This window comes from Cherax quadricarinatus, chromosome 24, assembly GCF_038502225.1.
Source record: "Cherax quadricarinatus isolate ZL_2023a chromosome 24, ASM3850222v1, whole genome shotgun sequence".
Classification (NCBI taxonomy): Eukaryota; Metazoa; Arthropoda; class Malacostraca; order Decapoda; family Parastacidae; genus Cherax; species Cherax quadricarinatus.
The window spans coordinates 41728463-41743510 of record NC_091315.1 but is presented as its reverse complement, the minus strand read 5'-3'; the positions used below and the strand labels follow the sequence as shown (position 1 = coordinate 41743510).

Here is a 15048-nt window from a genome sequence, read left to right as displayed (position 1 = left end):
TGAATATGATATTGTGTATATGGACTTCAGTAAGGCTTTTGACAGGGTCCCACATCAGAGACTATTGAGGAAAATTAAAGCACATGGAATAGGAGGAGAAATTTTTTCCTGGATAGAGGCATGGTTGACAAATAGGCAGCAGAGAGTTTGCATAAATGGGGAGAAATCAGAGTGGGGAAGCGTCACGAGCGGTGTTCCACAGGGGTCAGTGTTGGGCCCCCTGCTGTTCACAATCTACATAGACGACATAGATGAGGGCATAAAGAGCGACATCGGCAAGTTTGCCGATGACACCAAAATAGGCCGTCGAATTAATTCTGACGAGGACATTCGAGCACTCCAGGAAGATTTGAATAGACTGATGCAGTGGTCGGAGAAGTGGCAGATGCAGTTTAATATAGACAAATGCAAAGTTCTAAATGTTGGACAGGACAATAACCATGCCACATATAAACTAAATAATGTAGATCTTAATATTACGGATTGCGAAAAAGATTTAGGAGTTCTGGTTAGCAGTAATCTGAAACCAAGACAACAGTGCATAAGTGTTTGCAATAAAGCTAATAGAATCCTTGGCTTCATATCAAGAAGCATAAATAATAGGAGTCCTCAGGTTGTTCTTCAACTCTATACATCCTTGGTTAGGCCTCATTTAGATTATGCTGCACAGTTTTGGTCACCGTATTACAGAATGGATATAAATTCTCTGGAAAATGTACAAAGGAGGATGACAAAGTTGATCCCATGTATCAGAAACCTTCCCTATGAGGATAGACTAAGGCCCCTGAAACTGCACTCTCTAGAAAGACGTAGAATTAGGGGGGATATGATTGAGGTGTATAAATGGAAGACAGGAATAAATAAAGGGGATGTAAATAGTGTGCTGAAAATATCTAGCCTAGACAGGACTCGCAGCAATGGTTTTAAGTTGGAAAAATTCAGATTCAGGAAGGATATAGGAAAGTACTGGTTTGGTAATAGAGTTGTGGATGAGTGGAACAAACTCCCAAGTACCGTTATAGAGGCCAGAACGTTGTGTAGCTTTAAAAATAGGTTGGATAAATACATGAGTAGATGTGGGTGGGTGTGAGTTAGACCTGATAGCTTGTGCTACCAGGTCGGTTGCCGTGTTCCTCCCTTAAGTCAATGTGACCTGACCTGACTAGGTTGGGTGCATTGGCTTAAGCCGGTAGGAGACTTGGACCTGCCTCGCATGGGCCAGTAGGCCTTCTGCAGTGTTCCTTCGTTCTTATGTTCTTATCAAAACTTTGGGGTCCAGTCCCTGGACCAATTATGTACCTCTGTAATCTTTTGACTACCGCCCACAGGATGGGTATGGGGTGCATAATAAACACATTAAACTTACTAACCTCTATATGGCAAGATGAGCGTTGCTATTTAAGCCAAGATCGCAAGTTCTGCCTATTCGGCACAACATATATATATATATATATATATATATATATATATATATATATATATATATATATATATATATATATATATATATGACTAATATTTTCCTTAATACAAGAGTTTTTAACTCTGTATACAATACATGGGTTAGTGTATATACCAGAGAGAATAGTAAGAAGGTGCAATAGCAGGTGACGGTTCAATGCAGGTAAATGTACTCAACAAGTCACTGAAGTAGACACAGGTCTATTATGTAGTCACTTCGCAGGGTCGGCACCGAGGAGGGGCCTGGGAAGCTTCAGTGATAAAAAGCCCACCCAATAAAAATAATTATATTAACAATGTTGCTTCAGAACTAAGTCTTCTAGCCCCCTCCAACCAGAGAACCCCTATAGAAAATCTGGCCGCTTCGCCTTTGCAAGTGACTTTCCCCTCAAGGAAGGTTCCTTGATGTTGGTGAGGGGCTCTTGATTTAGGGAATTGGATCTGTGCTCCAGTTCCCCGAATTAAGCCTGAATGCCTTCCACATCCCCCCCCCCCCAGGCGCTGTATAATCCTCCGGGTTTAGCGCTTCCCCCTTGATTATAATAATAATGCAAGTGACTTTTGACGTTATAGATAATTCAGAGTAGTAGTAGTAGTAGTAGGTTCGCCGGTCTTGTCCCGGGTCTTTTCCAGATAGTGACCCGGCGTATTTCAGGGTGTTTAGCGATTTGTTAATCACCTTGGTTTTGTGTAATGGTATTAGATGTAGTGATTACTGCAGATTCCAGGCATTTTGTTGTATGCTTCATCCTCAATGATTCGCGTTGCTGGTATGTATGCGGCACACGTATTTCGACCGCCAACTGAGGTCCTCTTTAAGCAGATCTGCTTGAAGAGGACCTCACTAATATTATAGTGCCCAGTAGCAGGACCATGACTCGTGTTTTTCCTACATGACAGTTACGTTGGATTGCGTGCAGCCAGCAGTAACAGCCTGGTTGATCAGGCCCTGATCCACCATGAGGCCTGGTCACAGACCGGGCCGCGGGGGCGTTGACCCCCGGAACTCTCTCCAGGTAAACTCCATGTAAACAGGTGCACATGAAACAGCTACCTAGGTTTACTACACAACACTTGCATCAGCTATCAGGCTGATATGACAGCCGACCCTTAACAACACTGAGGAGTTGTACCTGTTAATTTAGAGTTCTGTTGATCACTGTTCAAGCAGTTTGGTCGTAGGTCAGGCTTCATCACTTGGAAAAGAATTACAGTATTGCAGAAAGAGCAAATATATTAAAACCACAAAGGAGAGTAAACATGAGTGTATGCTGAATTTACAAAAAAAAAAAAAATCAGTGACAACCACATGTACGTATAGTGTAAGTTATTATTATTATTATTATTATTATTATTATTATACCTGTTTATAAATTCAAGTCTCTACTCAAAGATCACTTACTCACCCAAAACCAAATAAATACTGAATAACTGAACCTTATAAATTGTATATCTTAAATGTTTCTCACAATTATATCACATAAATGTTAAACCTAAAACCGAATCTAACTTTATTATTTTTTAAATACACTACCTAACAGAATCCTTCATATGACCTGTCTTTGTAATACTCACTTGTGCTTTATAGTAATCTGTTTACATTAATGTTTTATCACTGACTTCATCATTGCTTAGTTAATCTTAAGTTAATTTTAAGCCAGCCCGTAATGCTATGCATAGTATAAGTGGCTTTGGCATACTGCTCTTATCTGTATTTTTTTTTTTGTACCTCTGTATGTGTGCACAAATTTATAATAAATAAATAAATAAATAAATAAATAAATAAATTTAAGATTCGCCGGTATTCTCCCGGCCCGGGCCTTTTCCAAGTGGTGGCCAGGCCTTGGCTCCCTCTTTAGGGAGTGACTGAGACCTAAGTCTCCCATGGGAGGAGGCACAAGTACCTCCTCATCTTTGGGACCAACTGTCCTCAGGCCTAGCCACAAGCTAGGCCTCTCTGGTCTGTCAACCCCGCCTCAAGGGGGCTAATGGGAATGACAGTCTTGTGAGCTGTAAGCTCGGGCTCAGGCACCTACCCTACCCTAGAAGAGTTAGGCATGGTGTCGATCATATTGTAAGATAATTGTATGCTGAATGTAAGTAGGATTCTTTTTTAAGCTTGAACTACCGCTTTAGTGTACGTGAAATAGAAAGAAAACACAGCCAATCCTGCCAGATAACAAAACATTTAACACGTTTCGTTTCACAATGTACTGTACTGTACCTCCCTAAATGTAATTTAGTTTAATATTTTCATTATGAACCCCATGCCCATCCTGAATGCGTGTAAATAAGAAAGTTCGGGTTATAACACTTAACGTTTCGTCCCCTTGGGACTACATCAGTTCACATTACTACCTGTGGAGTTGTTCTGCATTACTACCTCCATACATGGATGACTTTTCTACCAGTTTATCACTTCAACAAATATGTGAAATCTACAACTCATTTTCTTTTAATTCAAAGCACTTTTCCTATTGAGACATTTTTTCATTGTTTTAGAAGTAAATATATTTTTAAAGTTATATGTATTTACTGTATTATTATTATTATTATTATAATAAAAAAGAAGCGCTAAGCCACAAGGACTATACAGTGTATTTACTGTAACCGTAATTATTTACACTAAACATTTAAACTATGTAATGATCAGGGAGCAGTACTTTTAATTATCTGACCCATTTAGTAGTGTTACAACGTTATGGGCAATTATCTTAACAATAATACTGACCTAACTTATTCTTTCAGGTAAAATATGTTGTGCCACCTTTTACACCAGGCGGAAAGGTCCGTGTGGAATTTCAATTCTGGATCCCAATCACTGTTAGTGGGTTTTTCATAAATGGTCGTGACCTAGAGGCAGCAATGAAATCTCCCAACCCCACTGCTTACATCACCGCTCTCTTCTTCAAACATTTGGCCACCAACTCAAGTATAAGTGATATTCTCAGCAACCTAGAAAGCCCAGTGAAAATAGGTGTTCAAAATTTTCTAGACCGAGCACTGCCTTATCTTAGTCATATAACAAGCAGAGACTCAGTGGGGGCATTCACGTTTAAAGATGAAGAAAATGTAGGGAATTCGAGACACAAGAGAAGCCCCGAGGATGCTGATGGTTGGGTCACCATCGGTGGAGAACAATCAGAGGCAGTGACACCCAGAGCTCCTCTACTGAACCACATACCTTCATCACTGGCACCAGCAGGACAAGGCCCTAATAATCGGGTATTGTGGAATGGTGGTGACCACCACCTCTCTCACAATGACATATCCAACTCTGCAGACAAAGTTAGGCCAAGTAAGTACTGATTATGGATTTTTATTACCTTACATTTTAAAGTAAAATGCAATACTAAACTCTTGTACCTGGAGTATACACTCACTGTGTGAATGAGTGTTACATTAGTTCATTATAAATTTTCTGCATATTGACATATTCATTGAGGACTTCGTAATGAATTTGCATACCTGTACAACCTTTTTTTCTTTCACAACAAAATTATCTTGTCAGCATAAACAAATATTAATAACTGTATACATGACTAAAAAAGTACAACAAAGCTTGCTTAAGTTTTAGTTTGTGATAGGTTATCTTTTTATTAATTATTATTAATATTATGCATTCATGGGAACTGATACACCCGTAGGGGTTATACAACACCTGGGGAATGGAAGGCAATTTGGTTTGATGTGAGGAAGGGGAGGAAAAGTCAAACTCCTTGGATGAGGTACAGTGACTGCACTTGGCAGGAGTGGGGTTATTGCAGTTCGGAGGGGCATCTGAATTGTTAATGTTTGTGCTCCTCTGGCAAGATGGTGATGGTGATGGTGAAAGAACATAAACAAGGAGCATTGCAGCAGGTCTACTGGCCCATGCTAGGCGTTTCGTCTTTTTTCGAGTCGCTCTACCTGGCTGGCTTGTTAAAAAAAAAAATTATTGATGTGACAAAATACTGTACTGAATATTAATTTTGTGATGCTCAGAGTAATTTTGCTGGGTTTTAGCCAAAACTGGCCATATGCTTAGATTGTTTGGCAAAATGATCTTTGCTTTACAAGCAAAGTTACAAAGCAGTACTTGTCTGGTACAGGATATAAAAAGGTTAATGTTATCTACCTGGCTTTCATACAGACTTTTTTTCAAGATTTATGAACTTTATTTACTTGCTAGACAAGCATGTGCCCTTTACTAATTGTTTTAAAATGCATGGAAACTGCAACATTATATTTCAGCTTCTGTAATCTGTCCACCAGGTCTTGACTTTGAAGATCCAATCGACTACCACTATCTTCGTCCATTTTCTTCATCTTTTCCATCTTCTCGTCCTTCCCCTTCTTATCGGCCATCCCCATCTGTACATCCATCCCACAACAACCGTCCAGCAGGAAACCCTTCATACTCTCCAAGTTCTGACTTGTCTCCTTCTAACTCTCCTTCCTTATCAGACTTCAGACCTCCTTTCCATCTTACTTCATTTGATGACATTCCCTCGAGTGTGGCTGTAGGCGAGAGAGGCCTTGATGTGAGTACCCGCCTCTCACGCCTCGACTATTTCTTCACCAACCTCCACTTGGACCACGAAGAGTGTCGTCGTCGGGTTTTGTGTGAAGTATCTCGAGATCCTGATACGTTTGCCCCACTTTCAGACATGATAAATGGTGAAACTAGGCAAGTTTTTAGGTTCATTAAATTTTTGCATGCTTGAATAAGACTACAGGACTTCCTTTGGCACTTAAACCTTCATTAATCTTTACCTCTGCTCGTCACTATAGTCCTTTTCTATTTCATTAATGCTCCACTATACAGTAATACTGTACAAATTGTAATAATGTTGGTAGAATTACCGACAATGTGTAAAGTAAAAGGACAAGTGCAAAGCTCCTGGAGTGCAAAACGTTGCCACAATAAAATGTCACATTAGTTGCACTTGTGTCCTTTTACTTTACAATACTGTACAAAGAAAAAAGATAAGTATTTTATTTATGGAGATGCACTAAACATGTAAGGGGTCATACAGCACATGAGGAATGGAAGGTAATCAGGCTTAGTACAAGGAAGAGAGGTAGCCCCATTTCCTTGAAGAAAGAGCCCATCACCATAATGAGTGCACTCCCTTTGAAGGGTCTGATCATGAGCAAAGCCAAAAATTAAATGAAGAGTTAAGCAGTACAACCCTATTGTGGTTACTTTGGCTGGGTCTCCAAATTTAAGAAATGCTTTGGCTTATTTCTTTTAGGTTTGCATAGAAAAAGTAAAGTATTTGGATGAATTCACCAAGTTAGTTGCTGAAGAACACCTGACAAAAAATCATGTATGATTACATTGCAGAGGAGACATAACCAGTGTGGGTACTGTAATCCAGTCCCAGAAAATCTTGTTTTAAATGAAACAATGCCAGTAGGAATGGAGGATGCAGAGGAAAGGCTATTTTATGTTTTTTTTCCAATGCTAATGTCATTGACCTCAGACATTAGCAAAAGGCAATGTTTCACTGTAAAGTGAAACATAGCCTTTTTTTTTCACTTTTAGGCCTAGCAATAGAGCTAGGCCTAAAAATATGTATGTATATATACAATACACACATTACTTACCTTAACATATTTTCGTCCTTTAGCTTATGGTGAGTAGTGAATATATTTACTGTAGGAAGTCTGAATAAATGAAATGAGTATAATTGAAAACTGCTGTATTAACGAAACACCATAAAGTGGGGCGTTCCTATACAGTGGAACCCCGAGTTTCTAACTTAATCCATTCCACGGGCTAGTTCTAAAGTCGAAATGTTCAAAACTCGAAGCAGTATTTGCCATGAGAAATTATGTAAAGAAAATTAATCCATTCCAGAAATCCAAAAATATTCACAAAAAATACATTTATAGAGATTAATTATAGTTTTACATACACACAACAAACATACATAGTACAATTAGTAATAGATAAATAAACATTTAAATAAACATATAAAATAACATTTTTACTTACCTTTATTGAAGATTGTTGATGGTATCTGGAAGATAGGAAGGAGGAGTGAGGGAGCACTTATTGTTTGGAAAGGGAATTCCCTTCCATTAACACTTTAGGTAACAAGCCCTTATCTGGGGTTACTTCCCTTCTTTAAGATTTCCCTAAAATAGGACATGGTTCTGTCACTGAACTTGTTGCAGAGATGGCTTGTTTCAGCTTGCCCAGGGTGATATTTTTCAGCAAATGCCTGCATTCTATTCCACATTGCACAAGTCTCCTTAATCTCTGAAGAAGGCACCACCACCATTCACCATCCACCTCCACCACCACCATCCACCAATATCACCCACCACCATTCACCATCCACAAATACAACCCACCCCCCACTACCATCCACTAACACCATCCACCACCAATACCATCCACCAATACCATCCACCAATACCATCCACCAATACCATCCACCAGTACCATCCACCAATACCATCCACCAATACCATCCACCAATACCATCCACCAATACCATCCACCACCATCCACCATCACCACCATGGTAGCTTATTTCACAGTCGCACTTAACAAACAAGCACCAAACACAATGAATTAATAGTGAAATGTTAGAATAAGTGCACAGGTTAGTGTTCATTCAAGCATAAACAAAGCCAGACTGGCTCACAACGCCTGCGCAGGGACGTAGGCAGGCGGACAGGTCTGGTACACGGCTCGAAACATGGGGCAAGTTCGATACTCGGGACAAAATTGGTTTGAAAGAAGTGGTCGAAACTCGAAGCATTCGATAGTCAATGCATTCAAAACTCAGGGTTCCACTGTATGTATTTGTTTATCCCTCCTTTCCCCCTTTCCAGTCATTTTCTATGATGAATCTAAGTTCTGATCAAAATCTTTATTCAGCATGGGACCTGGTTTTGCTTTTGCAAACTTCCATTATGTAGCATTTATCAGGTGTTATATTCATTAAAAAATATTAAACCCTTGTGTCATTTAGCTTATCTAAGACATTAAATTCTATAATCTAATTCTTCTTTCAACAGACTGGCCATATCCCATCGAAGCAGGGTGGCCCAAAAAGAAAAACAAAAGTTTCTCCTTTTAACTTTATTGTATACAGGTAAAGGGGTTACTAGCCCCTTTCTTCCAGCATGTTAGTTGCCTCTTACGACAAGCATGGCTTACGGAGGAAGAATTCTGTTCCACTTCCCCATGGAGATAAGAAATAAACAAGAACAAGAACTAATAAGAAAATAGAAGAAAACCCAGAGAGGTGTACTCACCTAGGTGTGTAGATATATGCGTGTACATGCAAGTGTAGCTACAACTAAATAATGATCCGATATATCAGTTACCCATTTTCTTCTTATTATTTTTAGTAATCTGTATAGAAAAAGGGGTTACTAGCCCATTGATGGGACAAAAGGAAAATGGCAGCAACAAGTAAGAGAGAGGTGAAAGTGTATAAACTAAGGGAGAAAGAAGTTCGGGTGAGATATAAGCAACTATTGGCAGAAAGGTGGGTTAGTGCAAGTATGAGTAGTGGGGGGGGGGGGGGGTTGAAGAGGGTTGGAATAGTTTTAAAAATGCAGTATATTAGAATGTGGGGCAGAAGTTTCTGGCATAGGAGGGTGGGTGCAGGAGGAAAGAGGAGTGATTGGTGGAATGATGAAGTAAAGAGTGTGATAAAAGAGAAAAAGGTAGCTTATGAGAGGTTTTTACAAAGGAGAAGTGCTATAAGAAGAGCAGAGTATATGGAGAGTAAAAGAAAGGTGAAGAGAGTGGTGAGAGAGTGTAAAAGGAGAGCAGATGATAGAGTGGGAGAGGCACTGTCAAGAAATTTTGATGAAAATAAATAAAAATTTTGGAGTGAGATAAACAAGTTAAAAAAGCCTAAGGAACGAATTGATTTGTCAGTTAAAAACATAGTAGGGGAGTTAGTAGATGGGGAGATGGAGGTATTGGGTAGATAGCGGAAATATTTTGAGGAACTTTTAAATGTCGACGAAGAAAGGGAGGTGGTAATTTTGTGCACTGGCCAGGGAGGTATACCATCTTTTAAGAGTGAAGAAGAGCAGGATGTGAGTGTGGGGGAGGTGCGTGAAGCATTACGTAAAATGAAAGGGAGTAAAGCAGCTGGAACTGATGAGATCATGACAGAAATGTTAAAAGCAGGGGGGGGATATAGTGTTGGAGTGGTTGGTATTTTTGTTTAATAAATGTATGAAAGAGGGGATGGGGGACAAAAGAGATTGTAAAAATTATAGAGGAATAAGTTTACTGAGTATACCAGGAAAAGCGTATGGTAGGGTTATTATTGAAAGAATTAGAGGCAAGACAGAATGTGGGATTGCGGATGAGCAAGGAGGATTTAGAGTGGGTAGGGGATGTGTAGATCAAGTGTTTACATTGAAGCATATATGTGAACAGTATTTAGATAAAGGTAGGGAAGTTTTCATTGCATTCAGGGATATAGAAAAAGCATATGATAGAGTGGATAGGGGAGCAATGTGGCAGATGTTGCAAGTAGTATATGGAATAGGTAGTAAGTTACTAAATGCTGTAAAGAATTTTTATGAGGATAGTGAGGCTTGGGTTAGGGTGTGTAGAAGAGAGGGAGACAACTTCTCGGTAAAAGTAGGTCTTAGACAGGGATATATGTAATCTCACCATAGTTGTTTAATATATTTATAGATAGGGTTGTAAAAGAAGTAAATGCTAGGGTGTTGGGGAGAGGGGTGGGATTAAATTATGGGGAATCAAATACAAAATGGGAATTGACACAGTTACTTTTTGCTGATGATACTGTGCTTATGGGAGATTCTAAAGAAAAGTTGCAAAGGTTAGTGGACGAGTTTGGGAGTGTGTGTAAAGGTAGAAAGTTGGAAGTGAACATAGAAAAGAGTAAGGTGATGAGGGTATCAAATGATTTAGATAAAGAAAAATTGGATATCAAATTGGAGAGGAGGGGTATGGAAGAAGTGAATGTTTTTAGATATTTGGGAGTTGACGTGTCAGCGGATGGATTTATGAAGGATGAAGTTAACCATAGAATTGATGAAGGAAAAAAGGTGAGTAGTGTAAGTCTAATTACAGAATTATGTATTTAGATTTCCTATTTTGCATAAGATATTTTTTTTGATGGGATAAAGGGTGCGATGAAAGAAAAAAAGGTAGCTTATGAGAGGTTTTTACAAAGCAGAAGTGTTGTAAGAAAGGCAGAGTTATGGAGAGTACAAGAAAGGTGAAGAGAATGGTGAGAGAGTGCAAAAGGAGAGCAAATGATAGTGAGAGAGGCACTGTCAAGAAATTTTGCTGAGAATAAGTGAAAACTCTGGAGTGAGATAAGTTAAAAAAGCCTAGGGAACGAATGGATTTGTCATTTAAAAACAGAGTAGGGGAGTTGGTAGATGGGGAGCTGGATGTATTGGGTAGATGGCGGGAATATTTTGAGGAACTCTTAAATGTCGATGATGAAAGAGGCAGTAATTTCATGCACTGGCAAGGGAGGTATAACATCTTTTAGGAGTGAAGAAGAACAGGATGTGAGTGTGAGGGAGGTGTGTGAGGCATTATGTAGAATGAAAGGGGGTAAAGCAGCTGGAACTGATGGGATCATGACAGAAATGTTAAAAGCAGGGGGAGATATAGTGTTGGAGTGGTTGGTATTTTTGTTTAATAAATATATGTTGTGTATCTTTATACGTATATGCTTCTAAACTGTTGTATTCTGAGCACCTCTGCAAAAACAGTGATTATGTGTGAGTGTGGTGAAAGTGTTGAATGATGATGAAAGCATTTTCTTTTTGGGGATTTTCTTTCTTTTTTGGGTCACCCTGCCTCGGTGGGAGACGGCCGACTTGTTGAAAAAAAAAAAAATGAAAAAGGGGAAGGTACCTATATATTGGCAGTGTGTGTATAATTCCTTTATATAAAGGGAAGGGGGACAAAAGAGATTGTAAAAATTATAGGGGAATAAGTTTACTAATTCAATCATAACCCTACCATACACTTTACCAGGTAAAGTGTATGGTAGGGTTATGATTGAATTAGAGATAAGACAGAAAGCAGGATTGCAGATGAGTAAGGAGGCTTTAGAATGGGTAGAGGATGTATAGCTCAGGTGTTTACATTGAAGCATACAGGTATATGTGAACAGTATTTACATAAAGGTAGGGAAGTTTTCATTGCATTTATAGCTTTAGAAAAGGCATATGATAAAAGTGGATAAGGGGGCAATGTTTGCAGATGTTGCAAGTGTATGGAATAGGTAGTAAGTTACTGAATGCTGTAAAGAGTTTTTATGAGGTTAGGGTGTGTAGGAAAGAGGGAGATTACTTCCCAGTAAAAGTAGGTCTTGGACAGAGATGTGTAATGTCACCATGGTTGTTCAACATATTTATAGATGGGGTTGTAAAAGAAGTAAATGCTAGGGTGTTGGGGAGAGGGGTGGGATTAAATTATGGGGAATCAAATACAAAATGGGAGTTGACACAGTTACTTTTTGCTGATGATACTGTGCTTTTTGGGGGATTCTAAAGAAAAGTTGCAAAGGTTAGTGGACAAGTTTGGTAGGGTGTGTAAAGTTAGAAAGTTGAAAATGAATATAGATAAGAGTAAGGTGATGTGGGTATCAAATGATTTAGATAAAGAAAATTGGATATCACATTGGAAGGAGGGAGTATGAAAGAAGTGGATGTTTTCAGATATTTGGGAGTCGACTTGTCAGCAGATGGGTTAGTGAAGGAAGAGGTAAACCATAGAATTGATGAAGGAAAAAAGGTGAGTGGTGCATTGAGGTATCTGTGGAGACAGAACGTTATCTATGAAGACAAAGAAGGGAATGTACAAGAGTATAGTGGTACCAACATGGGTGTGAAGCATGTGTTGTAAATGCTGCAGCAAGGCGGCAGCTGGAGGCAGTGGAGATGTCGTGTCTAAGGGCAATGTGTGGTGTAAATATTATGCAGACAATTCTTAGTGTGGAAATTAGGAGGAGGTGTGGAGTTGCTAAAAGTATTAGTCTGAGGGCTGAAAGGGATTGTTGAAGTGGTTTGGCCATTTAGAGAGAATGGAACAAAGTAGAATGACTTGGAGAGTGTATAAATCTACTGGGGAAGGAAGGCGGGGTAGGGGTTGTCCCCGAAAAGGTTGGAGGGAGGGGGTAAAGGAGGTTTTGTGGGCGAGGAGCTTGGACTTCCAGCAAGCATGTGTGAGCATGTTAGATAGGAGCGAATGGAGACAAATGGTTTTTGGGACCTAACGAGCTGTCGGAGTGTGAGCAGGGTAATATTTTGTGAAGGGATTCAGGGAAACTGGTTACCCGGACTTGAGTCCTAGAAATGGGAAGTACAATGCCTGCACTTTAAAGGAGGAGTTTAGGATATTGGCAGTTTTGAGGGACATCTAAACTGTCATACCAGCACCTCTGCAAAGACAGTGATTATGTATGAGTGATGGTGAAAGTGTTGAATGATGATGAAAGTTTTTTTTCTTTCTTTTTGGGTTACCCTGCCTTGGTGGGAAGTGGCCAATGTGTTAAAAAAATAAATACCCACATTAATATACAGTGTACTATAGGTAATTATTTCTTCTGGGTAATCATGTGCATATGTATATAAATTAAAAACTATCTGACCAAGTAATGATCTTTGTGGAACCTCACTAGTAACATTTTCTTGCGGAGATATTTTTTCTTTCAAGCAAAGAATCTTAGTTCTGTTGTGGTAGTTTCCAAATTAGCCTTTCAAGGTGACCTCTGCCTGAAGATTGTTTTCAAAATCCAAGTAAATGTAGGCTGCCCATGTTTCTTTCCTATATAATTTCTAAATTATTATTATAATCAAAAAGAAGTGCTAAACTATAACTTCTAAATCTATTAAATAACTGTAACTGATTAAATTGAATGCACAGCAGCTGAACTCCCAAATTATCAAACTAGAATTCTGAGATTTAATTACACATATTGTAGTTACTTGAAGGGCATCTTACAAATAACTTCAATTTTTCACATGTGCAAGCATTATTACAGTGCCCATTTTGGCTTAGCATACAACCCCAAAGCTAAAAAAAAATAACCATGATTTTGTTAAAAATGTGATAGATGGCTTTCCCATGCAAAATCCTTTTTTTTCTAGGTATTTTTTCATAAATAGCAATATTAACCAAATTAGTGATATTTAAAGATGTGGCTTCTGAAATGTCTATTTATTTTATACAGTAAAGAATGCTCATTTGTGTATGGGAACACTTCCTGCATTGGCTAACTGTTGTCATTTTTTACACATCTTTCCAGCATCTATTCTTCTTTCTTTTTTTAATGAACTGTTTGGCATCACAATCACATGAGTTGCTGAACTCTTCCACATGCTGGAATATTGTTTATATTGGTACCTTGTAATATATTGTGGTACTATACAGTACATGATCATGTTAACTTCATATTCTCTGAGATACTGTGTCAGATCAACATTGTGTACATGTATGTTACTTTTTTTGTAAATGGGCCCATCATATTTGATTTTTTCCTTGTCCAAGTTTCACTTATCAAGAATAATCACAGTTACCAAGGGGATTTATATACTGTACTGTACTAAGAATTTTTCAGTTTTTAGTCACGACTATGGCAACGTTATAGCAAGTTGCCTTTTCTTGCTTGAATATCCTGTTTATCATGCTGATTTATAAAAAAAAAGCACATTATCATATTGAGAAATTTGGTTGACTATTTTTCTGTTTCATCCTCATCCATAATCTAGTCTATTTCTTAGCATTTAAATACCCCTGCTATAAAATAAAAATAATTTTTTTTTTTTCCATGGTTAGCTTTTAGCAATACATTTATAGCACAATATTACATATGTATTTAGTCTCTGTTAACCCTATTAAAATCTCTATTTCATTATTAAACTGCTTGTTTGAGTAAACACTATTAAAGTATGTATAATGATTTTTGACAGGCTCCCAGGAAACCTCCATGAGCTAAGCCGCACCCTATTAAATACTGCAGAGGGCGCTAGGCTCCTCTCATATGTTGAAGCTGTTAAAACTGGGGAAGACAGGTAAGTTAAGCTCAGCTTTGTTCTGAACAAAATTAAAGTTGAAATGGTAATTAAATATTTTTCAAGGAAGCAAAAGCTATGAAATATTAATTTCAAGTAATGTACTGTACTGTAAGTAAATCCTTGATTTAATGGACTATTATTATAATCAAAACCAAGTGCTAAACCCACAAGGGCCATATAGTGCATTTAATGAACTAATAGAGAGTTGTTGACAGTAATGGCAATTGTAGTAGATGCAGATGAGATTATTTTGCTGTTATTGTAGCAATAATGGACAATTATGTAACCAACAGACTTGTTCTTTGAATTTTGTGCCACATTTCCAAAGTCCATTAAATTGAGATCCATTAAATCAAAAGTTTACTGTATATTATACAGGTGAAAGATTGCTTCATATACAATCTTACATATTCGGTTTTACAGACTACTAAAGATGCATAGACGCATAAAGAACTTTAGCTTTATTTCTTCCTTCTCCATAAATTATAGTACCATATTTTATACTGAAAGATCACTGTTTACTGACCACTGATGAGCTGCCTGCCTTTA

At 38.3% G+C, this 15048-nt stretch overlaps 1 protein-coding gene across 2 annotated transcripts in view; it reads left to right on the top strand.

The window, feature by feature from the left end:
- LOC128690968 (uncharacterized) overlaps positions 1 to 15048 on the top strand; it is a 63187-nt gene that overhangs the window by 46333 nt on the left and 1806 nt on the right. Inside the window, exons 4-6 of one of the 2 annotated variants that reach the window (XM_070088431.1) lie at positions 4210 to 4759; positions 5908 to 6130; positions 14395 to 14496. In XM_070088431.1, coding sequence (XP_069944532.1) covers positions 4210 to 4759; positions 5908 to 6130; positions 14395 to 14496 — 875 coding nt within the window. Of the gene's footprint in view, positions 1 to 4209; positions 4760 to 5715; positions 6131 to 14394; positions 14497 to 15048 lie in introns of both variants that reach the window. The other variant, XM_053779778.2, reaches the window with a different exon arrangement.